The sequence below is a fragment of the Mycotypha africana genome (assembly GCF_025528875.1).
Source record: "Mycotypha africana strain NRRL 2978 chromosome Unknown BDF20scaffold_1, whole genome shotgun sequence".
In the NCBI taxonomy this organism is placed as follows: Eukaryota; Fungi; Mucoromycota; class Mucoromycetes; order Mucorales; family Mycotyphaceae; genus Mycotypha; species Mycotypha africana.
In genome coordinates this window covers 3,676,167-3,700,694 of record NW_026515725.1, presented here as the reverse complement: position 1 = coordinate 3,700,694, position 24,528 = coordinate 3,676,167, and the positions used below count along the sequence as shown (strand labels likewise).

General features: G+C 36.7%; 7 protein-coding genes and 1 non-coding gene across 8 annotated transcripts; 7 read left to right on the top strand and 1 right to left on the bottom strand.

Annotated features, from left to right (window-relative positions):
* The first annotated feature begins 29 nt into the window (after positions 1-29).
* BDF20DRAFT_984705 (flavin-containing amine oxidoreductase-domain containing protein) lies at positions 30-2,997 on the top strand. Its single transcript, XM_053085179.1, has 4 exons — positions 30-738; positions 840-948; positions 1,048-1,254; positions 1,346-2,997. The coding sequence occupies exons 1-4, from the start codon at positions 123-125 to the stop codon at positions 2,589-2,591; spliced, it is 2,178 nt and encodes a 725-aa protein (XP_052941420.1). The 5' UTR covers positions 30-122; the 3' UTR covers positions 2,592-2,997.
* On the bottom strand, positions 2,998-4,449 carry BDF20DRAFT_848666 (eukaryotic translation initiation factor 3 subunit G-domain-containing protein). Its single transcript, XM_053079869.1, has 5 exons — positions 4,359-4,449; positions 4,240-4,286; positions 4,060-4,148; positions 3,794-3,967; positions 2,998-3,717 (listed from the first exon to the last, which is right to left on the bottom strand). Exons 1-5 carry the CDS (start codon positions 4,367-4,369, stop codon positions 3,136-3,138), a joined length of 903 nt encoding a protein of 300 aa, XP_052941419.1. The 5' UTR covers positions 4,370-4,449; the 3' UTR covers positions 2,998-3,135.
* Positions 4,450-5,075: 626 nt separating this feature from the next.
* On the top strand, positions 5,076-7,630 carry BDF20DRAFT_909831 (uncharacterized protein; the record flags this gene model as incomplete). The annotated part of the gene is made up of 9 exons (XM_053083638.1): positions 5,076-5,111; positions 5,184-5,258; positions 5,337-5,350; positions 5,424-6,004; positions 6,076-6,547; positions 6,623-6,755; positions 6,825-6,889; positions 6,969-7,047; positions 7,127-7,630. The coding sequence occupies 9 exons, from the start codon at positions 5,076-5,078 to the stop codon at positions 7,628-7,630; spliced, it is 1,959 nt and encodes a 652-aa protein (XP_052941418.1).
* A 1,189-nt stretch (positions 7,631-8,819) lies between these two features.
* Positions 8,820-9,509, top strand: BDF20DRAFT_832138 (ribosomal protein S11-domain-containing protein; the record flags this gene model as incomplete). Its single annotated transcript, XM_053078512.1, has 2 exons — positions 8,820-8,822; positions 9,060-9,509. 2 exons carry the CDS (start codon positions 8,820-8,822, stop codon positions 9,507-9,509), a joined length of 453 nt encoding a protein of 150 aa, XP_052941417.1.
* Positions 9,510-13,825: 4,316 nt separating this feature from the next.
* BDF20DRAFT_t13 lies at positions 13,826-13,897 on the top strand. The gene has a single exon. It is a non-coding gene; the product is annotated as a tRNA-Gln (tRNA).
* Positions 13,898-14,540: 643 nt separating this feature from the next.
* BDF20DRAFT_91007 (Sodium/calcium exchanger protein-domain-containing protein) lies at positions 14,541-19,250 on the top strand. Its single transcript, XM_053083671.1, has 13 exons — positions 14,541-14,893; positions 14,992-15,126; positions 15,257-15,314; positions 15,390-15,439; positions 15,513-15,571; positions 15,679-16,079; positions 16,162-16,427; positions 16,534-17,944; positions 18,026-18,216; positions 18,298-18,357; positions 18,446-18,490; positions 18,571-18,622; positions 18,690-19,250. The coding sequence occupies exons 1-13, from the start codon at positions 14,717-14,719 to the stop codon at positions 18,941-18,943; spliced, it is 3,159 nt and encodes a 1,052-aa protein (XP_052941416.1). The 5' UTR covers positions 14,541-14,716; the 3' UTR covers positions 18,944-19,250.
* Positions 19,251-19,697: 447 nt separating this feature from the next.
* Positions 19,698-21,785, top strand: BDF20DRAFT_909828 (alkaline-phosphatase-like protein; the record flags this gene model as incomplete). Its single annotated transcript, XM_053083637.1, has 7 exons — positions 19,698-19,821; positions 19,916-20,001; positions 20,075-20,309; positions 20,388-20,431; positions 20,506-20,664; positions 20,743-20,991; positions 21,087-21,785. 7 exons carry the CDS (start codon positions 19,698-19,700, stop codon positions 21,783-21,785), a joined length of 1,596 nt encoding a protein of 531 aa, XP_052941415.1.
* An 826-nt stretch (positions 21,786-22,611) lies between these two features.
* Positions 22,612-24,447, top strand: BDF20DRAFT_832135 (uncharacterized protein; the record flags this gene model as incomplete). The annotated part of the gene is made up of 3 exons (XM_053078511.1): positions 22,612-23,175; positions 23,992-24,039; positions 24,253-24,447. 3 exons carry the CDS (start codon positions 22,612-22,614, stop codon positions 24,445-24,447), a joined length of 807 nt encoding a protein of 268 aa, XP_052941414.1.
* Between the last annotated feature and the right edge of the window lie 81 nt (positions 24,448-24,528).

Below are 24,528 nucleotides of genomic sequence, written 5' to 3'. Positions count from 1 at the left end.
CTGTCTTTCATAAGCTATATAAAGAATGGCTGCTGAATCATTGTGGGCTACGGTTTTTACTCACTCTTTAGTCCTTACTCTATCTCTCTGCCTTTCTTTATTCAATTAAAAGAGGAGCTAAAATGAAGATTAGTCTTTTTATTTTAAAAATATTATCCGTTACTGCCACCAACTTAATTGTATTGGAGTTTGTGCACATCGCTACTGTTTCTGCGGCTGCTATTTCGCTTAATAATGATCATTACATTTCTCTCAATGTTGAACGCCAAATAGTTGCTAACTCTTTGACCAATATATACATAGCATCTGGTAATAGTAACAATTCATCATTGATACAGGGAAAATACGCCTTGTACCAGGGCTCTTGTTCTTCATCATCCATAGAAACTATCAATGACACCATGCGTCAAATCAATGAGATTTACATTTCAACAAATACAACTACCACGTCATATAAATTATCATGGCGAGTGCCTGCAACAGATCGACTAGATCAGCAACAGCAATTCGATGCAAAGAACACTGACAATGATACTGGTTCTTACGCTAAGAACTGTTTATACTTAAAGAACGAAGCTGATATTCTTGTAGCAAAGAGCAATCCATACGTATTACAATCTGAACATCAAAAAAAAAGACGCTCTCATGCAGAATTCAAGCATATGTACCTTGATGCGGTGGATTTTGATAAAAGCCGAAAAAATGCTGAATGTACTCTAGCTACAAGCAAAGACCAAAGTATGCGCTCTATTTCCCTCTTATGAGCAGCCTTTCTTATAATGGTATTGCTTAACTAATTCATATCTTATCTCACTGCTCGGAATCATTCCAAATTTTAGGAATTGGTATAATCGGCGCGGGTATCTCGGGCCTTTTCAGTGCTTACCTGTTGGATCAAGTGGATTTTCACAATTATGAGATTTTAGAGGCGACCAGCAGGGTTGGAGGGTAAGCGATGGAGTAAAACAGTACAATGCGAAGAAAATAATACCATTGTTCGGCAGTGGAATAACACTTTCATTTCTTCTATTCGTATATTTTATGCAGTCGTATACACACAGCTTACTTTGATGATTCTCAAACTGTATACCAGGAAATGGGTGCTATGCGTCTTCCTGTAGAAATACAGTATGAAAATGAAACATTACCGATCACTGATACTAAACTTGTATTTCAGGTTGCCGAGGAACTCAATTTGCTCAACGAAGAGAGTCATCAAATTGAATTTATTCCTTGGTATCAGCATCGATCAAAGTAAAGCATATCAATTGCATTATCCATTGTAAAAAGCAATCTAACTTTATCCAACTTACCATTTCTTTTTCTTAATTTACCAAGAAAATAGTAATCTTTACTTTAAAGCTGGCTTTCGTTTTCCTGACGGTCGGATACCAACTGTTGGAGAAACCCAAGCAAATCCAAACCTAACGGTTGATTCAGGTGTTGCTTCTTTAAAGCAAGAGGTCCTCAACGCTACTTCATCCTTCACCTCTCATGAATGGTTTCACCTCATGAGCGAAGATCTATATGCCGCTCATCGCAAAGCACTAGACGAAGGTTTCGATGATTGGTCCGAATGGGGATGGCTTCATAACAAACTCGGTCTCAGTCTTAATGCGACCAATTATGCAACAGGCATGGCAGCCATACAACTTTGGCAATGGATGTATGATATATTTGTTTTCTCATCCTCCAAGTGGCGCACCATTCAAGGCGGTATGGAAAACTTTCCAAGAGCCTTTTTGCCTCAAATAGGAGAAGAGAAGATAACTTACCGTGCGCCTGTCAGTCGATTGGAGTATGATGATGAAATACAAAAGGTGACGGTGAAATGGAAGGCGGCAGAAGATGAAGAAGACTCAGTGAAAGGTAATAAGGGTAGTAATTCGAACAGTAACCTTGAGGAGCACTATCAATCTCGCACTTATGATAATGTCATCGTATCTGCACCTTTTTCTGTATTGCGTACGTGGCATTTGCCCAAAAAACTGGATTACATGATACGTGAAGCCATACATAATTTGGCTTATTCTCATGGTTGTAAAGTCGCTCTTGAATTCGACGAACGTTTCTGGGAACAGCAATATAAACGGTCCATTCAAGGTGGTTGTGATGACACTGACCTACTAAGTGAGACAACATGTTATCCGGTAAATAATATCGGTCACAATGGACCCGCTGCTGTGCTGGCAAGTTACGTAGAAGGTGATTTAGCTCTGTCTTTGGCCGCTATGACCGAACAACAGCATGTAGAAAGGGTTCTAGAAGACTTTAAGGAGCTTCATGGAAATTTGGTTGAGAAGCACTATACAGGGAAATATGTTCGAAAATGTTATAGCTTGGAACCCTTTCAAAGCGGGACTTATGCTATACCCTACACGGGGCAGCATAAACTCTACATGCCTTCTTATTTCAAAATCGATCATGGTTTGGTTTTTGTGGGTGAACATACAGATATCAAGCATGGATGGATTTCAGCTGCACTTGCATCGGCTATTCGTGGGGTTGTAATGCTTTTAGTGGAGTTTGGGCATATCAGCGAAGCAAAACATATTCTAAACAGATACAATATCACGTCGATAAATATATAAAGCTTCTGAATAAGTTAACCAAAGATGTAGAGGTATAAAGTGCGAGAAAAGTAAAGCATATACGGAGCAGCTCTTGAATACAAAAAGAGCTTGAGACGATGATGTGCTTACAGTATCTAACTCGGAAAACATTGAGCTTATAAAATTGTACATACATCAATAGTTCATTTTCGCTTCTGTATACAATGCGCGTAAAGTTTTCGTTTTAGTTCAATCGTATCTCCTACAGATTCAAGACCAATATCAGCGTTTAATTATTATGTAGGCTGCTGCTGTTTCGTTAGCGTCTGCTTTCTGTCTGCTCACCGTTATGTTCAATCTGTATGAGAATTAAATACATGAATAAATGCTTGTTCATCTGGCAAATAATATATCAGACATACATATATATTTTACAAACATTTATTACGGGTCTTCCATGAAGAAATTAAATATTCTTTTTTTTACTGTGTATAAAATGTTTTAATGATAAGGTTGAAGGGTTTGAATTGCAAGCTAATATGGGTTATAATAGTATAGTAAGATTATTTTATTTTTCCAATAATTAAGAGCTTCTAGCAAATTCAACTCTTAGGATAAGATTATCATAACCATAACCATTGATGGCTTGTTGAGCCTTTTCAGCTGCTTCACGATCATGGAAAGAAACAAATGCGAAACCTTTACAGAGATTTGTTTTGTGATCACGAGCAAGATAAACACGAGCAATAGCACCAAAGCGATTGAATAAGTCATGAATATCACTATCTGTTACATCCTCTGATAAGTTGGTGACACGAAGAGTAGCAGAATCATCACGTTTGTTATCACGCATAGATTCACCAGCAGCAGGAGAGCTAGCACCACCAAGTTTATTACGGAGATGAGGAGGTGTGTATTTGTTGCCCGCAGGTGAATCGATGGCTGATAAACTGGGGCTGCCTAACTTATCAGCGACAGCAGCACTATCGCTTAGTTTCATTTGTTCAACGGTAGAAGCGATTTCATCCAAAGGTTGCATTGTATCTTTGTAAGGACATTTAGAGGTGAAATGATCGCCTTTACAAATACGACAGGCAATATTTTTAGATTTGAGTTGACTGGCTAATTTATCCTTGGCTTCTTGTTCAGCTACTGCTTCAACATTCTATGATTGACAACGACAAATAGGTACGTTTGGTAAAAAAGTACAAACATGAATCAACATCCACTTTCAAAACTACCTTGCCGGTATTAGATCCTAACTTGAGTGGAATGTTTTCACCGATAGTAGTTGTTGATAAATCGGGTCCAGGCTTCTTACCCTTTTCCTCACCAAACTTCGCCCACTTTTTACGAGCTGCAACTGCTTTATTAACATGTTCAGTAACTAGTTTGGAGCGAATCTTACGAGTAACCTATAATCATGGTATTTGTGTTAGTTCGAAAACTGTAAATTGAGTTGCTCAACCGTCGCTTCCTCACTAATGAAACAATGCTGAATCCTAACCTTCACTTTCTTTCCGTCATCGTTTTCTCTATATTCAATGACGACTTTATTGCCGTCTTCATCAGTATAGACTTGGGGTTGGAAGGAATCTGAACAAAACGAGACAAGAAATAAAATGAGAAACTAACAAAGCCTTGTAATCGTCAAATAAAAGTGTACGAAGTCGCTTTTTGATGGTACCTTCTTCATCTTCATATTCATCAGCCCAAGAAGCTTTAGGTGGTGCGCTACTTTCAATTAAAGTGAGTAAAAAATGTTGCTAAAATTAAACTTTACGCAATTGTACATCTAACACCTACGTAGAGGCCATTATATGATTCTCAAAGTTTGGTTTTCACGGAAAGGCGAACAAAAGGTTGTTTTACTTGTATGCGTTTTTTTGGCAGTTCCTCGTTTTTTTTTTTTACCGAGCGGAAGTGGTAATCTTTTTCTTGAGCTCGCCCAATAAGCCACTCCGGTTGGAGTAGACGTCACGGCAGGGTATTTAAAACTATCACGTCCAACCGTTATCCGTTAGGTCTTGCCAAGGAGCTTCTTTGAACTGTCATCAATAGTGTGTATTATTGCCTCAAGCTCTGAAGCACTTTTTATTGAACCATTGGATCATTATTCTCAGGTTTTGGCCAACTTTGTGCCTTGATGAATATGTAGCAGAAGTAACATCAAGAATTTTCAATCGAAACCCAATCAATTTGCTGTTGTGGTGGACAAATACATTAGAGAGTGTTGAATATGTTAAGTAACGTGGCAGTTTAACGTCCTTTTTTTTTGAATTGTCCAACCCATGAGTGTCATACAAAAGTTAAATGAGGGAGGAGCCGTTCTTGCCATAAAAAGCGAGCCTTGGATTTTTAAGCTCCCGCATGTAATTTCCATTCTTTTAGACAACGAATAATAACCCATTTTCTTCTTCTACTTTTTGTCATTCACCTTCGTTTGCTCATGAACAGTTTCACTCTGTAACTATAGAAACTACGCATTTTTCAATCTATTAGTGTGAGATATAGTCAAACAGTATGGCCAGTAATTCTTTGTTTAAGTGGATGGGATTGGTAATAATCGCTCGTCTTGAATATTGAAATAGCAAGCAACACAGCTCATGGTTTGAATGTTTTTCTTATTAGGGCCAATCCACGGGTAAACCAGCCACTGAAACTGATACTGTAGATGAAGGAGAAAGATATTTTGGTTTGGAAAATGTAAGCCTTCTCAACTGACCGCTCCTTCTCTTTTAAAAAAAAAAACTAATAACTCGCATCTTATTTGTCCTTGATTAGTTCGGAAATACATGGTAGGCTATTTCTGTCATCCATATATCTGACTTACGCTTATATATTGACTACATAAACATACCACGTAAACAGCTATAGCAATTCCGTGGTCCAAGCACTCTATTTCTGTAAACCTTTCCGTCACTGTGTATTAAATTACCCCGTTGGTACACTGCATAATCAATCATCGCAACAGCCACTTTATTCACCTTCACCTTCAGGCTATAGCTCCTCGCCTGTTTTGAATGGAAATGGTAGTAGCAATAACAGTAATAATAGCAACAACACTTACTTTTCACAAAGCCATTCTTCATCCACATCAACTCTTCGAGGAGGTTTAACGACCCCTATAAAGGAAAGCTTTTCTAACAGCTTAAAACGTAGTATTAACAGCAATTCTACTTCTACGCCACATACAGCAATAAGTACAAGCATTAGTAATAATGGCAACAATAACAATAATGGGAGTACTATTGTCAATGGAAGTAGTTCTGGCAATGGCAATGTAGCACCCTCTGTTGAAAAGGATCAAGTAAATATCAACCTGGCACCTGGAATGGAGGATACATTATTTTCTTGTTTGAAAGACTTATTCTGGAAAATTTCGCAAAATAAAAAGAAGACAGGCGTCATTGCACCCATCAATTTTATTAATAAAGTCAAGAAAGAGAATGGTAAAAACATCGTAACAACAGTTTAAAATGAACCAATTCAAAAAAATCTAACACTACATTTACAATAACAGAATTGTTTCGATCCAGCATGCATCAAGATGCACATGAGTTTTTCAATTATCTCGTCAACCAGGTAGCAGAAGACGTTGAGAAAAAGCAGAAAAAAGATGCTGAAGAAGATGAAAAGAATAACAACAGTAGCGGTATACACAGTGATAGTAGTATTAATAACAATGAAGGATCAGAGCTGATGACCACAACAACGACGACGACTACAGAATCGAGCACAGTAAATAGTACAGTAAATACTAAATCAACATGGGTTCATCAATTATTTGAAGGCATATTTTCGAACGAAACGAAATGCTTATCATGCGAGACTGTTACCAGTAGAGATGAAAGCTTTATGGATTTGTCAATTGATGTAGAAATGAATTCTTCTATTACTTCTTGTTTAAGGCAGTTTTCCGCGAGTGAAACTTTATGTCACAAAAATAAATACTATTGTGATGTATGCTCAGGTTTACAGGAAGCCGAAAGAAGGTAAATCCTAGGAAAAAGATACTTAAACAATTTAAAGATGAACATTTTACTTACTTAAGGTCCCTATATGTTTAGAATGAAAATCAAAAAGTTACCCAACATATTAGCGCTACATTTAAAGAGATTCAAATATCAAGAACAATTACAAAAGTATACCAAGCTCACCTATAGAGTTGTCTTTCCCTTCGAATTGAGATTGTTCAATACGGTAGGTTTATAGTCATTACAATTAGCATCTGATAAGCTTGACTATTAAATACCACGTTACGAATTATAGACGGATGACACTGAAGATGCAGATAGAATGTACGAACTATGGGCCATTGTAGTTCATATCGGAAGGTATTATTTTTGTTGCCTAATACCTACATCTTCAACGGTTTTTCAAATGTGCTAAAATGATGACAATTATCTTTTCTAGTGGGCCGCATCATGGTCATTATGTCTCCGTTATCAAAAGCAATGGACGGTGGATGCTATTTGATGATGACACTGTAACCGTAAGTTTGTACACAAGTCTTTGGAATCATTCTTATTTTTTAATTAAAATTGCTCTTTATTTGCATCATCCTACAATAGCAAATTCAAGAAGAAGACATTCAGAAATACTTTGCTGATCTTCCAGGCAGTGGGTCAGGTTATGTGCTCTTCTATCAAGCGGTAGATTTAGATATAGATTCATTCAATGGCATAGGGCAACAGATAGTTACCTATGGAAAAAAACTGGACGATATGAACGTCAGTAGTAGCAGTACAAATACTAATAACGGCAGGCCGCTATTACATCAACATCATCCAAGTATATCTATTTCATCAAATTCAAGTCATTCTCCACGTTTAGAAACAGACATGAATAACTATAATATTAGCAACAGCAGCATCGAAAATAGCAATACTAATCACTTTTCTAGCCTTCAATCACCGACAGCAGCAAGGAGTTCGCGGAAAGACGATTTCTCTTCGACTGCACATATTGAAATACCTTCATCAGTTTCAACCCCGCCATTGCATGTTCCTACTCCACAGCCTGAAGAAAAGAAAACAAGGTGGGGGCTAGGAAGGAAGAAGAAAGACAAGAAATAAATATTTTGAAAGGACAACAACCAAAAAACCAAATTTATGTAATTGTTTGATTCTTTTTTTTCTGTTTTTGCCGTTTTTTCTATTTTTTATTCATTCATTTCAAGTCTGAGTGGTCCGATTAAAATATCCGTAGCTTTCTCTCCTCTACCCAAAGGCCGCTTTTTGCTATAACCTTTGCTTAATTCTGTCTTTCGTAAAGAAAGAGCTTTCAACATTGGCTGATTTGGCTCTCCAGTACTCAGTCTTTCTACCTAATGATCGATTAGTCCGTATACTACGGATTGCTTATTACGCCAATTCAAAATCAATTCAGCTCAACGGTTAAATATATCCACTGTATTCGCCGTACTATAAAAGTATTGCCTGGGACAGTTCTGGAAGATGGGTCCAAAAACCTTTTTGGTAGACAAAAGGGAAAAAGGTATGAAGGGGAAGAGGGTGGAGATGTAAAGATGTTAGGTGTTAAAGAAGTTCAAAGGAGGAGGGCATAACCCATCTATACCTATACCTAATATAGCGTCAAAGTATTTTAACTTTTATTAGGCGATTTACTAACGAGTTTCCGCAAACAAAAAACACTCCTCATTCAACTCATATACAATTCCGTACTATGTTTTTAGCTATAACTTGTCGCAATGTCTGAAGTAAAGCTGCTCAAATAACGGGGTCAAATCATGGAAACTTTCATAAAATTAAAAAGCGACTATATATGAAAAAAAAAGAAAAAAGGATCTTATTCAACAATTTGAGGTTTTGTAATATTTGTACTATTAAGTGAAGTTGGATATTTGGAAGGCCCCGCTACCTAGGACGCACCTGGCTTCATATAATTTATTAAAAAATAGTTCATTCCCTTTGTGTTTTGAAGGCACAAGAGTGGGTGATATTTTTACTTGGCGCAAAACTTCAAAGAGATGGTTCTGATAAAACTACGTTCAAACAAACTTATTATTACAAATTCTTAGATTTTCAAAGCCCAATAGACATGAGATGAAACGTATCTGAGTTGTCCGGAGCGGATTCAAATGTACTGTAGTTATCTAACAATTCCTTTGCGCTCAGGTACAATTACAGTTCTGTTGTTCATATAGCGGACTTTATTCCATAATTTCTAATTTCCACAATTCTTGATTTGGCAGTTGGTAAACCTCCAGCAAGCCTAATCCTCCTCTTTCTCATATAATCCAATATGGTATGTAAACAACGCATCGATCACGCAGATAATGATATCAGTTGTATATGAAACGGATGCATCACATCGATAGTTGGATGGAAAAAGTACTTTTGATAGATGGATGTTTGTTATCTTTGACTATCGGATTTGATTTCACTTGCAGCTCGATTTCTACACCATTTACAATTTAATCATTTGCTTGTCATGTCTGATTTTCTAATTATATTGTTTTGCTCTTCTTTTTACCATACCTAGTCTAACAAGAAGGCTGCCCCTAAGGCTGTTGAAAAGGTCACTCTCGGTCCTCAAGTTCGTGAAGGTGAACTTGTTTTCGGTGTTGCTCACATTTTCGCTTCTTTCAATGACACCTTCGTTCATGTCACCGATCTCTCTGGTCGCGAAACCATCTCTCGTGTTACCGGTGGTATGCAAGTCAAGGCTGATCGTGACGAGTCTTCTCCTTATGCTGCCATGTTGGCCGCTCAACAAGTTGCTGCTAAATGTAAAGAGCTCGGTATCAATGCTCTTCACATCAAGATGAGAGCTACTGGTGGTACCGGTACCAAGACCCCCGGTCCTGGTGGTCAAGCTGCCCTCCGTGCTCTTGCTCGTGCTGGTATGAGAATTGGTCGTATTGAGGATGTTACCCCCATTCCTACTGACTCTACTCGTAGAAAGGGTGGTCGTCGTGGTCGTCGTCTCTAAACGTATCGCCGATGGTATATATTTCTGTGGTTGCTTTCTCACTCGTACATATATACTAAACTTCTATTTCATTAAATGATTCAACACCATTTGCATTTTCTGGATTAGCAGATGTGATTCTCTATACGGCGAACACAACAATTCAAATTGGATTTTGAAGGAATTTTTTCATTTTCAATATTGTTCTGGACTATATGGGTTAGAGGAGTATTTGTATTGTATAACGTGGATTGAAATGATAAGAGTTGAGTATCAGTCTTTTAGCACTGCTGTATGTTCGCTCGGATATGTTTGCTGGAAAATTAGCTGATACTATAAAAAGAAAGAGGGACCCTTTTCATGTTATTTCTGTTATGGAGATACAATAAATCACGCCTAGTGGCTCTGATAGATGATCGGCATTCTTAATGATCTGAAGCGCGACTTAGCCATAGACCACGGATTATATTGCTCTATCAATGGTATAACAGTAATTCGTTATCGTCCATACATGATAATACATTTTAAATAGTTTTGGACAAAGAACGGAATGTATGACAAATTAATCGGGCTTGATATTAATATTCGTAGCAGCATATTCATTTGAATCAATATAGATACGCATGAAGCAACAAAAAGTTCATCCTTCTCTGTGTCTGTCTAGTAAAACCAGTTACATAGTGATGACATTTGTATTGTCTAAGATTCGATGGAATTCAATAATTGTAAAACGTTGTGTAGTTACATAAAGATTGTATAGACAGAAACAAGTCCGTCAAACTGTGTTCGCTTTATCGGGATTCGATGATAATTTAATATGATATGAAAGGTTATTCTTCGACCTGATGTTGTGATTTTATATTCTAGGGACTCGAGCTGAGCACTGCTGAAATGGGACTATGCCCTGCTGAATTACTGCTATTACTTGCCTTTGTATATTTATGAAGAAATGCAGTAATATATAGCAGGCCCCGTCAAACTGTAAAAGAATGTGGAGATTCATTATTATACGTTTGGCAAGCGCTGTATGAAAGATTAAAGGCTCTGCTAGATCAGGCTTTTTTTTTTTGATTTGTATTTGATTCACAGATGGAGTAAGTGATCCTGCTGGACTAGAGTATAGTTGATACGACCATCAAGATCTCTCTGTTTTACAAGTATCATTGTGATGTATGGCGCGTTTTAGCAGTGAGTGACTATGCGAGTAATTTCCTTTTATGAGTAAGTAGGGTGTTATGAACCGAAGTAAGAGTAGAAATGAACACCAAAGAAAATGCTATTACGTGAAAGTTAAGGTTTATTATGTGTTTCTTAACAAAAATCCATGAACAGAAGATTGATACAAGTTGAATGTTTATGCTGATTGGCTTTCAAAAATAATTCTTACATAGGCAGTATTGGATCTGATAAATATTTTGCAAACTTATATTCACAAATAAGTCCTCCAGTACCACGTTATGCGTTACGAAGGAAGAGTATAATTTATTAATCGCAAATTAAACTAAAAGTCATTGTCGTTACCTATTATGAGCTTAGGATCCAGATACACTAGTTAGCTGTTCATATATTAATTACATCAATAGCAAGAGAGATGGGAAGGGTGAAAACTGTAACGGCAGTGACCTAGTAGTTCAACTAAAATATCTTTGCCCAGAGCGAGACTGGATGTGGTGTTAAGAATGCTCTGAACACATAAGTTACAGTAGAATTAACACATTTATTATGTATGATGCCTTCTAGGCAAATACAATAATTAGAGAGGTCTCACCTCTTTAAATATAAATATAGCCCACCTCTGTAGTTAAAACTACCTCAGTGTTTTTATCTGTTTCTTGCCCCCATTTTTCTTTTTTATACATCTGTTCAATAAACTTATCATATGAAGTATTATCTTCCGTCCGTTGTAACAAACCTTTCAGAGACGTTGATAATACAACCCCACAGTCTTGTTCTGTCCAATTGGTCCTTCTCATCTCTGCCATAGTTCACAGTCATTACATAATAAGATTTATTAAGGTAGAGTGTAGATAATGTTAATTAAAGCAGAGAACAGGTAGAACAGATATAAACAGATAAAACCGATCAAAACACTGCAGAACAGATAAATGGATTTAGAACTTAATATTTATACGGACTACGTCCGAAATGTAGCCAACAAGGCATAAGGTCATCACAAAAATAATGAAAAAAGCATAAACTTTTGTGAGAGAGGTATCAAATAACAGTAATTTCGCACCTAGTTCGAACATTTGTATCAGAGTTGTTGCATCCAAGATACAACTATACGTCTTAAACTACAGAACGACTTCAGTGCCTGCTTGACAATCTGATACACATCTACTTTGACACCCGCTTGCGGCTAAGACCTTATCGTTCTCATGATAGTTTTAGTTCAGTTGTATTAATCGTTGAATACCCGTTAATAACCCCGTTTCTTATATAAAAGTATCATTCTCAACAAACTTGAATAAAGAGTATCTTTGTTGTGTCTGGTCATTTTACTGTCTTATTTCATTTTTAAAATAACTGGATATATCAAGAGTCTTTAAGAATAAAAATCAGACTTACAGTACTTGTGCATCGCCGAAGAGTTGGTTAACTGGTTATTGTAGCGGAAAAGAATAAAGATGTGGACCGTTGCAAGAATATTTTGCAGTTTGCAGCTTATGTGAGCAACTTTTTAACTACTGTGGCGTTTTAGACCTTAAAATGATACAGCTTACTTACCACTTTGGATTTAATTGTCTCTGTTTTTGACTTGTAAGAAAAATATACGAAATGAAGTGCTAAAATATGCTTCATCAACGTATTTCAACTATAATTATCGGAATACGTTCGATGCATTTAAAGGTACAATCCAAAAGCCATGTGCTTATGTCAGCTTATTGGTAAATGATATAGTTCCTTAAATTCGAAGTTGTCATGATCCGTTGAGACAACCCAGTCTAGCATAATGAGACACCAACTTAGAAACAATTAGGGTTCATACACTCATGGGTTTTATGGTTAATAACATAGAGTCATGTTCTGACCTTTAACTCATATGACAATCTGAGAAACAATCCAGACTTACTGCCTTCACCAGTTATAGTGTACTGGAACAAACAAGATTCCAGGCACACTGGGACAAATAAGATTTCATCAGGCACACTTCAACCTTACTGGTAATCTAGATATATCTCAGTGGCGTTGTACAGTTCATTAACAGGAACAATATTACTCGGTTGTCACTACTACTTTCTTAATTCCACTATAAGCTCAGTTCAACCTCGCATTCATATAGAAGACCATTCAATTTCTAAACCAAAATAAAATTATCCAAGAACTATTGTTCAGTCTCGCTGACTCACTCAGTCTCTACATTTTAAAACTTATTAAATCATACTCTTGATTCTAAGAATATCACAATAGTCTCACTGGAACACATGTCTTACTAACTTAAAGTATAAGAACCCTACTCCTCAATGAATGAATAAAGGGTAACCTCTTTTTGGCAGTCTCATTATTTTTTACTTTGATTGTTATTATAAAATATAAATCACAGAAGCAAAAACGGAGACGAGGACAAAAATGTGGTAACAACCCACCCTACTTGGTTTTCTTGGTTGAAGAATCAAATCACTTAGTTTAGCTTCAAATCTTGCCCTCCCTGTTTTAGATAAAAAAATTGATATGATACGCCTTTTGAAGGTATAAAAGGGAAAAGGGAAAGTATAGAGTACAGTTTAAATTTATTATACTTCGAGCTCAGGATCTTTGTTGTTATCAACTTTTCACACTTTATTTGTCGAATTTGTACTACTAAAAAAAATATAATATATGGAAATAATAAAAAAATTTTAACTTCATCTTCTTGAATGAGACAGTAGAAGATCAAAGAGAATAAGAGAGGAGTGGTGGGTAGGAACAACAAAGATCCTTTCGCTCTCGTATAATAAGTACAATACTTCATGTATTCGTATTCAAGTACTATTATAAATTTTTGAACCATAAAAGGAAAATAAAGCGCGGCTCTTGGGAGCTTGTTACCACATTGGAGTCCGAGTCGCAGTCAACAAGGATTGCTGAAGGCACGACCAACAATTAATTTTTATGTTGAATTTAATATTAGCTGTTGAGTGCGTAATAATTTTTTTACGCTACCAAATTGATGTGTAAAACTCAAGTGGGTCAGGAACAACTTATCGCGTTACACTCACTTCTGGGTGGGAGTATTTATCAATAAAACTCACTATCCAAACTTCGGACAAAAGATTTTAACCAAGCAAATGTCGTGCACGTGATCATGAATTCTATCATAGAACACATAATATTTCAAAATTACTAAAACATCTGAAGGTTCCATAGTGTAATGGTTATCATACAGGACTTTGAATCCTGTGATCCGAGTTCGATTCTCGGTGGGACCAATTTTTTATGCGATTCATATTTGTAGTGCGTGAAGATATTACTCACTTTTTGACTCGCTATCTACTGTATCAGAAAAAGCCCTAGTAAGCGGTTACGTTTTTCCATGTCTAACCATTTGTTACGGTACCTCTGAGAGTAACGCATATCTTACTTGAATTAAAGCTAATTTATGATTTCCAGTACTGAAATCTACATTCTAGAACTGATAAGAACCACTTAGAAACTCTTTGAAAGTACGATTTGCTTATCAGTGCAGGAAACGAATTATAATCTATTTATAATATATTTAAACGACTCAACCCTTCAGCCATTTAGGCATCACTCGCAAAAGTGTAGAGAGTACCCACTCAAACCACACAATAAATGCCTTGCTGAGAATATTCATGGTCCACTTGTAACTTTTGTGCAAATTACCATTTGCATACTATTACTAATTCAACGGGGTATAAGTTTTATATTATATTAAGTTATAAATCGGACATACGTGGTAGGAAGAAATGACTTAAAAGGCAAATGTTGGCAATCAAGGAGGGAGCAGCGATCATGCAAAAAGCGCAAGGCCCAACAACATCCCATCGCCCTTCTTTTTGAAACGATAATAAAGAAATTTGGAGCTATCTGCAATGACAGGAGGCGAAAGACTATACTGATTAAAAAAAAAAAAAAAATACTTATTATGATATGGGTTATAGTTCATTCTTTGCTTTTTCTTTTTCTTTTGTTCTTCTAGTCCTTCTTGTTTTCCTACCGGTCATTTTGAAGCCTTCCAAAACCATTTTCCCGCAACTTTTCCAAATAGTTACGGAAATTTTGTGAATATGAATGCTCAAACTTCACCATTCTACCGAACTTTCTACATACTTGCGTTCTTCGCATTAGTCTTCAGTTTTAAAATATCGATATCACAAACCAGGCTCACTTTGCCTTCGGCCCTGAGCAATACAGCATCATTCTCACCTACTACTACGACTCTCAATGATAATTCGTCATATACGGTATCTATAAAAAAAACCAAAAAACCAACCCAGTATTACTGTATCTTGTCATGAATAAATTCTATGTATCATTAATATTCAAATTTTATATATAAAAGGTTCACTGCAGAGATATAGAATTACATGAGGATCAATGTGAATTTGTCCGAAGTGCATGTCATGGCTTTAATGCCATCTATTTGGAGCTTTATTATTGTTCAGGTTTATGGAAGCCTCTTTCTACATCCATTTTGGTAAGTGTATTCCCAATGAAAGTGTTTTGATGACCCCTAGCCGGTAATACAGCTTTATTTCGAAAGGGGTATTCATTCTTCGATACACAAGCTGGAAAAAAACGATTAAATTCATTGATTTTGATCAAAGTTGACAGCGTTACTTATGTTATTTGGTGCAATTGGTGTTGTTGCCGCTGACTTTTTCTGTAACGTTATTTCTCGTCATAATTAAACAACAATAACATGGCCTTAGTAATAACCAATTCTTTTGAACTCTAAAGGCCCGAATCTGCAAACGATTTCAGCCAAGCTGCATCTATCAGAAAGCATGGTAATGAAGAAAACACAGAAGTAGATTCTTTAAATGGACATTTTGTATAATTAATAGTTTTATGCAACTTCAGGCCGGTGTAACCATCCTAGCATTGGGAAATGGAAGCCCTGACTTATTCAGTACGTTCAGGTAAGTAAACTTTGGATAGGGAGAATATCTGTAAGGGTCGAAGAAATCATAAACGATGTTGTGCTAACGATGTTTTGCGACCAAATTGAAAAAATAAAATAAAATAGTGCACTGGACACAGGGGCAGGTTCATTGGCAATTGGTGAATTAATTGGTGCTGCCTTTTTTATAGTAGCTGTTGTTTCCGGTTCAATGGGAATCATTAAACCATTTCAATCAGAAAGAATAACTTTTATGCGGGATACATCGTTCCTAACAGGCGCCATCATACTGATTTTTTGGATTATTTATCATCAACGTATCTACTGGTATCATAGTGTCGCTTTGATTGGATACTACCTTGTCTACGTAAGCGCCGTTGTACTCAGTGGTAGCAGTAGCAGTGCATCAACGCTTGTTATCAGTGAAGGCAATTCTCAGCTGAAGGTGGAGGGGTCAGCAGCAGAAGTCAAAAAAGGTGATGTTACGATTATTGTGGATGAAACGAGTCACCTTTTAAGCAGTACAGGTACTTGTACATCAATATGTATACGGCGAATAGACTCAACGAGAGAGCCAGATATCTAAAAGTTATGTTTATATATTTGTAGGCACAGGAAAAAAACCGCCAAGGTTGACTATTCCATCTAGAGGATACTCTCCAACAATTCAATCGAATATGTCAGATTTTAGTACGAGCCATTTAGGTCATATTATACGGCCCACTTCACCCCTCTCAACTCGTAATTCAATCTATTACGACGCACTGATGCCAAAGTCAATGAGTTCTCTCAAAACAGTCTCTAGTATAAGAACACATCGCCGGCCGATGACGCCACGTATAGGCATAAGATCTTCTGTGTTTGGTGCTATTGAGGTAAACAAAAGATTGTTTTAAAGTGAATGCTCAATATAGGCAACCATAAGATCAATAAAGATGAAAGATCAACGGAGCTAATCAGAAGAGTTTTGGTGTAATATAGTTCCAACAGCAAGTATATAGCCTTATCCGCGAGAAGAGTAAAGAGCAACTTACATCCCCAACTTGGAGTCAGTATCTTAATATCAATAAGCAGTACAATCGGCAACGCCAGGTTTCTATGCCTCAATCTATGCATCAACAACAGCAACATCAGCATGTGGAATCACAAGTAATTGCTTACCCTTCCAATTACTCCGCAAAAAGTATGGGGCGGCAGCGATCATCAACAACTGCTGCAGCAGCTGCAGATCATCGTCCATTGTCATCTCTTTCCCCAAGTTCTATGACTGTTCTCTCTTCAACTCCTCAAACACATCACATCAATTTACCTCACTCACCTTCTTTAGCTGCAGGCGATTATTTTACTTATTTATCACTTCATAATAGTCAACCTCATTTTATCCAGTCCCATCAAAAACAAGAAGAGGAAACAACAACAATACTATCACAACCTCCTATTATACCGACAATCAACATATTGGAAATTCAACCCTCCTCCGCCTCCATTTATAGTAACAGCTACAATCATTATATGGAGGATGGGTTCAATGATCTACGAAAACAACAACAACAACAACATAACACGTCGTTACTAAACTATCACTTTGATCGACAACAAACAGGCAAGGGTCTTACACCAGCAAGTCCCCATACTTCCGAATATGAACATTTTGTATCTGCAAGAGAAAGCCCAGTCATTAGTCCTTCAACGTCAGTATTAGCATTGCAACAATATGAACAGCAGCCACAACCGCGGCAGCAGCGCCAAACAGGAGGAGAAGATGAATATTGTTTATCTTTAAAGGTTCCTCCACTACAACAGCAACAGCAAACATCAGCATCCTATTCATTGACAAAAAATTCTATGTTTATCAAATACCTAACATCATCATCCACGAGCAAAATTATTTACCTTTTCTTGCAAGATATCATACAGCTTTTATTTCCAACATTGGAGGGTTGGAAAGAGAAGGATTTTTTTTCCAAACTTAATGCATTGGCCTCCACACCTTTTATTCTCATTTTTACACTGACATTACCTGTTGCTGAAAGTGAGAATATCAAAATGGATGATATAGAGGTGGTAGCTAGAAATTGCGATATACTGGAAGAAGCGGTAGTACAGCAGCAACAATTTGAAGAAGGGGGGAAGTATCATAGTAGAGCTTCGAGTAATAACAACAACACTGTACATAGAAATAACAGATCTTATTTGTCTGTTAATTATGCTACTACCGTCAAGTCATTGCCAATAGTAACTCCACATCAAAAAGTAGCAGAAACAGAATCTACAAAAGGGGTCGCGACTTATATGGAAGAAGACAATGTGGATATACAACAGGGATGGAATAAGCACATACTAATAGTTCAATGTATTTTTAGCCTTTTGTTCATATTCGGCGTCTTTTATAGTAAGAGAATGGATTCCGAGCTATATTAATGACGAGAACTGATAATGGAAGACATGTGACTGAAATGAGTTTTTATTATAGTGAATGGAATGATACCATCTTATTTTGTTTCCTTAGGAGGTGTCGTAGGTTTGCTACTAGCTGGAATAGTTTGCAAATTTACTAAGAAGGAAGAACCTCCTTCATGGTTTTGGATGATTTCTTTCTTCGGTTTTTTTGTTTCTTTGAATTGGATATTCTTGCTAGCTAACGAAGTAGTCGGTCTTTTACAGGTAAAGAAAGTCTAGCAGTATGAAATAGTAAATGATTAGGAAGGTCACATTGATGTGATTCTTTCTCTTTAAATTCCATAGGCGTTGGGAGAGATATTCTGCATAAGTGAATCCATCATGGGTCTAACTGTTTTCGCATTGGTAAGGGGGAAAAACAAAAGAAAGAGGCATAGCTGATCTATACAATTGAAGAAGATCCAACAATAAAATACACCATCTATATGGATAGGGTAATAGCATTGGTGATTTAGTAACGAATACTGCTATGGCTAAGGTAAAAAGGTTCCTAAAATCTTAATTCAAGAGTCGCGTTAATAAAAGACCTGCGTACTCAATCAATATCCTTTGTAAAAGATGGGCTTTCCTACAATGGCTATATCTGCTTGCTATGCCGGTCCTTTACTGAGTAAGTTGAAGAGATTTAATGCTTTAAACAAGTGAGTATTCTGATACTGAATGAATCTTTAATATAGATATGGTGTTGGGTGTAGGTGTATCGTCCTTTTATCAGACCTGGAAGCTTGGAGAAGCCTATAAATTAGATATAGCGCCTACAATTTTAATATCCGCTGGTGGACTCATGACAGTGCTAATAAGTACTTTGATTGTAGTCAACATCAATGGCTATCATGTCACTCAACAATTGGGTTGGTGGATGATATTCGTCTATTTTGCCTGTTGCTTCACAAACTTTTTAATAGAATTCGAGGTTTTACCCCCATTTTAATGACTGGACCATAGCCGGAATGGTTCCGTAGACAACCACCTTGAGCTATACTGGAAATATAAAGACGAAATCACATAGATAATTTGTCGTGATTTAGACAAATTGCCTGCTTGAATAAAGAGAGGAATAAAGCCTTAACCACTGAGCCATAGCGTAATATCCAACCAAAAACTGTGATTCCATTTAAATTGCCAAATGCACCTGCCGACAGATAAGACAGGAGCAGTAGCTTTTTCACTTTATACCTGAAGGTTCTACTTAAGAAGTACTGGAGCTGTCTGTCAGTAACAACAATGATTATTTGGAATTCAACAGTCGCAGAAAATACACTCTTTGTCTGCCCTAATCATTTCACTCCTGTAGAATTTTTTAGTGAGTTCCAACAAAAAGTCTTTGAACGGCCTCAACAGCATATAATATGTTGTTCCCGATCTGTTGCTTTGAAACTAATAACGGTTAAGACTGACAGATAATAAATTAATGATTCTACTTTGTATTGATTCAAATTATAGAGAAGAATCGCACAAATATTAGAAATGAAATAGCTGTCTCAATGTCGTATATTTCTCACACTTAATTTGCATCAACATGTTTATAATATGCTTATGTATTAATATGTTTCTGAAAAGTTTTTGAATGAGTAGAAATCCAAAAGTTTTCTCTTCAGATTATAAAAACATGCGCGCAGAAACAGTTGAAGCAGAGCCAATTCAGCTGGGAGATCTTTTGATGGCATCTGGTTTTTTTAACGAAAATGGCAACCAATACTGCAAAAGTATTAGACCAGTGTAATACTCTAGAACCTCGTCAACAAATAAAGCGCAGAGATTTCATAAAATTTCCTAAGCATAATAATGCGATCGTTTGTAATACGTCTGGTGATACCCCTTTTTCCTTAACTTCTCTTCGAATCATCATCTCTGCCTTCTTTATCTTTGTTTTTATTCTACTTCTTTATGAATCAATATAAAGCTGACAAGCATCTTTCTACTTCTGTTCATACACATTATCAATCCATTGGACCGTCTGAGCCTGATATATCCCACATAGAAGAGGAGGTTTGTTTGCATGATCAAAAAAACGAGATGCTCCATTTACTGCAATAATAACATTATTTTTGATTGAGCACAGTCGGAAGATCATAGGAAAAGGCAGAAGTTGGTAGTCATAGCTGTTATAACTGTTGCTTGTATACTTTTTATAAGTGGCGCTGCTTTAGGACATCGTATCAATGACGACGACAACAAAGAGCCGAGATGGAGTAATGGCACTCATACTTTTGCGCCAACTGTCATTCTCATTTCACTTGATGGCGTTGTGAATCACGATCTGCAATTACATAGAACACCTGTACTGACACAAATAGGTAATATATATATTTAAAGAGCTATTATACCCTTTTAGAAAGCCCAACAGATAGATTGACATTATTATCTATATACAGGCCGAGAAGGAGGAAAAGCAAAATATATGATACCATCATTTCCTGTAAAAATAGATTAGAAAGCCAAAGTGTAAGGGCAAATACAGCCTTAGCTAAAATTATTTGTGTTCATATATAGCCAATCACTTTTCCTAATCATTGGAGTTTAGTCACTGGTTTATATCCTGAGGCACACGGTATTGTAGGAAACTACTTTTATGATACTCAACTCAACGACACCTTTTACTATAAAAGTCCCGATCGTAGCTGGGATTCGAAATGGTGGGGCGGTGAACCTGTAACGTATTATCTATCCATCTTGATTGCATTAAAACTGCGAAAAAAAAAAAAAGTTAATGTATGTCAATCCATATAGATATGGATCACCGCTGTCAAACAGAACAAGAAATCAGGCGTCATTATGTGGCCTGGTTGCAGCACAGACTTCAATGGTTTGACGCCGACTTATTCTGTTGCCTATAGTGACTATGTTACAACAGATGAGAAAGTAAACCAGGTATTCGATTGGCTTGATCTGCCGTTAGAAGATCGACCTCAATTTATTGGTGTTTATGTCCCTCAAATTGACCAGGCAGGACATGCCTATGGGCCCTATGCGAATGAGGTAAAGGGCGCAGAGAGAGAAAGAAAGAAAAATATGAGAGGAACATGGTAGTCTCTAAATGTATAAGCTCGAGAAACTCATAAAAAACTTTATAGACAATGACTCAATTATCGCTTGCCGATAAGAGCATAGGCCGTTTGCTTGAAGGCCTAGAGCAACGCAACTTGACTGATATTGTCAACATTATGATTGTTAGCGATCACGGTATGTCGGCTACCGACAAGTCACGCTTGATATATTACGACGACGTATTAACAAAAGAGGAACTTGATATGATTTGGCGTATTGAAGCTGAGCCCACCTTGGCCATTCGGCCACGCCCATATTTGAACGAATCTGAAGCTGTAGAGGTGCTGTATCAAGCCTTTCAACGGCTTAAGTTACACCAACGAAAATTGAGTAAAGATAAGAAGGCTCATTTTGAAGTATATAAGAGGGAGGAGTTTCCGACTCGATTTCATTTCAATCAGCTAGTCAATCGTATACCACCATTGTTGGCGGTGCCTGATTCAGGCTGGAATTTTGTTACTCGCAAACGATATGACCCTGATCGTGGGCTGGAGTATCAACCCAAAGGAGTACATGGTTATGATAATCAGTCACCTGATTCAAGGGCAATTTTTGTCGCAAAAGGGCCTGCTTTTCGAGCAGGTGAACTGTTGGAACCGTTTTGGAATGTAGAATTATATAATGTGATGACGCGTATATTATATTTGAATCCAGCTCAAAATAATAATACGTTAAACGGTGTATTAAAAGTGGCAGAGCAAGAAGAGTATGACGATGAGAAGTAGTAAACTGTAAGATTTGCAATAGTGAAAAAAGTTATTGCGACTTAACAAAGAATAGTCAATGATATCGATCATAAAACTTGGAGTATCATGTATGTCAATATTTCAGTAAATCATTATTTATTCTTTGCCTTGATTCATTCCTTTGGCGAACAATGAAACGTATAGGTATATTTCGGTGCGTTTGTACTAACAGAGAAGTCATGTCTATTGCAATCAATAAAACAACTCAAGTGAACAATTTTAGTGATTTGCAACTGAGAATAGAGATTCTGGAGGAAACAAAGATTGAAAAAAGCTCAAGCAGTAGAATGACCGACGATTACTATTTGCTATTTCATTTAGCCAATCAAAGCTTAATAGTACTGCATTGATGTCCATAAAACTCCTCTTGTTTGCGAAACTCTAGGAAGAAAGCTGTGAAATTCCTGTTAAACTTTTCTCATATTGTGGCATATTTCTGTTTCATGAGAGTGATATAAGGGCATCTGCAGACTAAAAGTATGCAACTCAAAGCATTGATTGTATATTTTTGTATACGACCTTAATACGTATAACGTGGAAGAACAAAGGGAAGAATGGTAATCAGCGTTTGCTGTCTATTTAACCGACCTCTTCTCTCGTCCCTTGATCTGTGAATATTCGAAATTCCAAAGCCTTAATTAACCTGTTTTTTTTTTTCTTTTTCTTTTTGACTTCACTTACCTGTTTCCTGAGCACACACACCCCCTATTTCAACATATAAAATAGCATCTCCCCAGTTTTTTCTCCGTTTTAGGCTTCTTCATTTCTGCAATAATAGCTTGCTCTATTTGATCTTAATTTCAACATGGATATTGAATCAAGTCTATCACCTCCATCTGTAGCTGTATACCCACAAACACTACATTCTTCTATCGATCTTCCTCCTACTTTAAGACCTCGGACTTACGAGGAAACAAACAAAAGTAACAAACCGATCATGGATATAGACAATGCAATATTCAAAGTACTCTCATTGTACATCGGTCAAGCAACAGATTCGGTCATAGATACTTCTCTACTACCTCTACCAGTATTAGCGCCATTTGCACACAAACAGCATCGTTACAGTCACAATAAGTACAATAAACACCTGCAGCGTTCTGGAACGGCGACAAACAAGAGCAATTCTCCAATTACATTACTCAGAACACGTAGAACAAATAAAAGTTGGTTAGGTGATCAGTTATACAATACAGGCATCGACGATAACAAAGGGATGAAGAATATGAACGATCTTATACTAGAAAGAAATACGTTTAAAAACTCATTGACAGTGATGGAGAATGATGATAAGATGACGACTACCGCAACAATGGCATTAAGATCCAAAAAGAAAAGCAAAAAGAAAACCGTTTCTTTCAATGAAACGGTAACTGTCATTACGATATAAATATGATTCACTACTATCTTGCATTGGCAATAACAGCAGTAATAACAACTAGAACCCGATTGACATTTGTAGTATAAAAGAAATAAGATAACAAAAATAGCAATGATATTCATAATAGTACTAGTAGTAATGACAAGTTCTTCAATGCAATTAATTAGTGAATGGATTCGTGTGGAATTCCAGTTTGTGGTTTATGTGAAACTCCCAATCTTTGCTATGTGTATGTATCATGATAATTTGCCCCAAACCCTTCTTGAATGTCAACAAACAAAGAGAAAACAAGAAACCCCATGCGAGCCGTTTTCCTCTTTTAGCTCTATAGAAAAGGACACAACATGCATAACACATGATCCTCCTTTTTTTCTTATATTAAATGCTTGTCTTTTCATAATGCATGTATCTGCTCTTTTTGTGTTGCGCTTTAATAAAGATCAATTGCAGATGGCTCGTTTTATTAAAGTTTTAAATAGATTACGCATTTTGTATACCTTCCTAAAAAAAAGAAGCCTCTTTTATAGTTCGGATGCGTACATTTAACTGAGCTTGTCTGTATTCTCAGGGTGGCAGTGACACAGTATTTCTAATTTAAAATGTCGTTGCCACTTTAGCCGCATTTCTTTGTCACTTTTGGAAGATGGGCAAGTGCCATATAAAAAAAATTCAATTATGATTCAAATTAGATTTACGAAACTTGAACACGACAAAACCGTAAAACAAACGACAAATAATTATCCAAACGTGACAAGAAGAATTACTCCAAATTTCATTTGCTCATCAATGAAATTTTTATAAAAGAGTTTAAGAGTCGAACAACGGATTGCTGGTATTTCAGTCTCTTCGAAAGTAGTTTGGTCTTTCTTGATTTACTGAGTAAAAGTCACGTTAAAGACCACTGTTATGTTTTTTTGTTATATCAATCTCTCCAATTCAAGAAATAAGCCGCAGAAGTTTCGTCGAATGCTTCTCATTATAATTCGCACTAAAAAGTAAAGCAATCCAATGATATTTACTTTTTATTGTGCATCTGAAATTTGACAATATTTCGTCGTCTTTTAGAATTTGATGTTGAATACGTCTATGTATTTTGTGCGCAACATCGACAATTATGTCGACGACGGTTTTATACGGCCACTCACTCTTCCATTTGTAGTTTTGTTGGGCACCGCTCCAGAAGCCATCTTTGGCCACCCATTCGGTCAATTGACTCTTATTCAAGTTTCCATTGCTGTTCAAGAATTTCAATGGTTTTAGTAAAAGCTTGTTTGAACGTAATGCGAGCAACATCAACTTTCACACAAAATTTAATCTCAGAAACCGTATTTACTTCCCCGC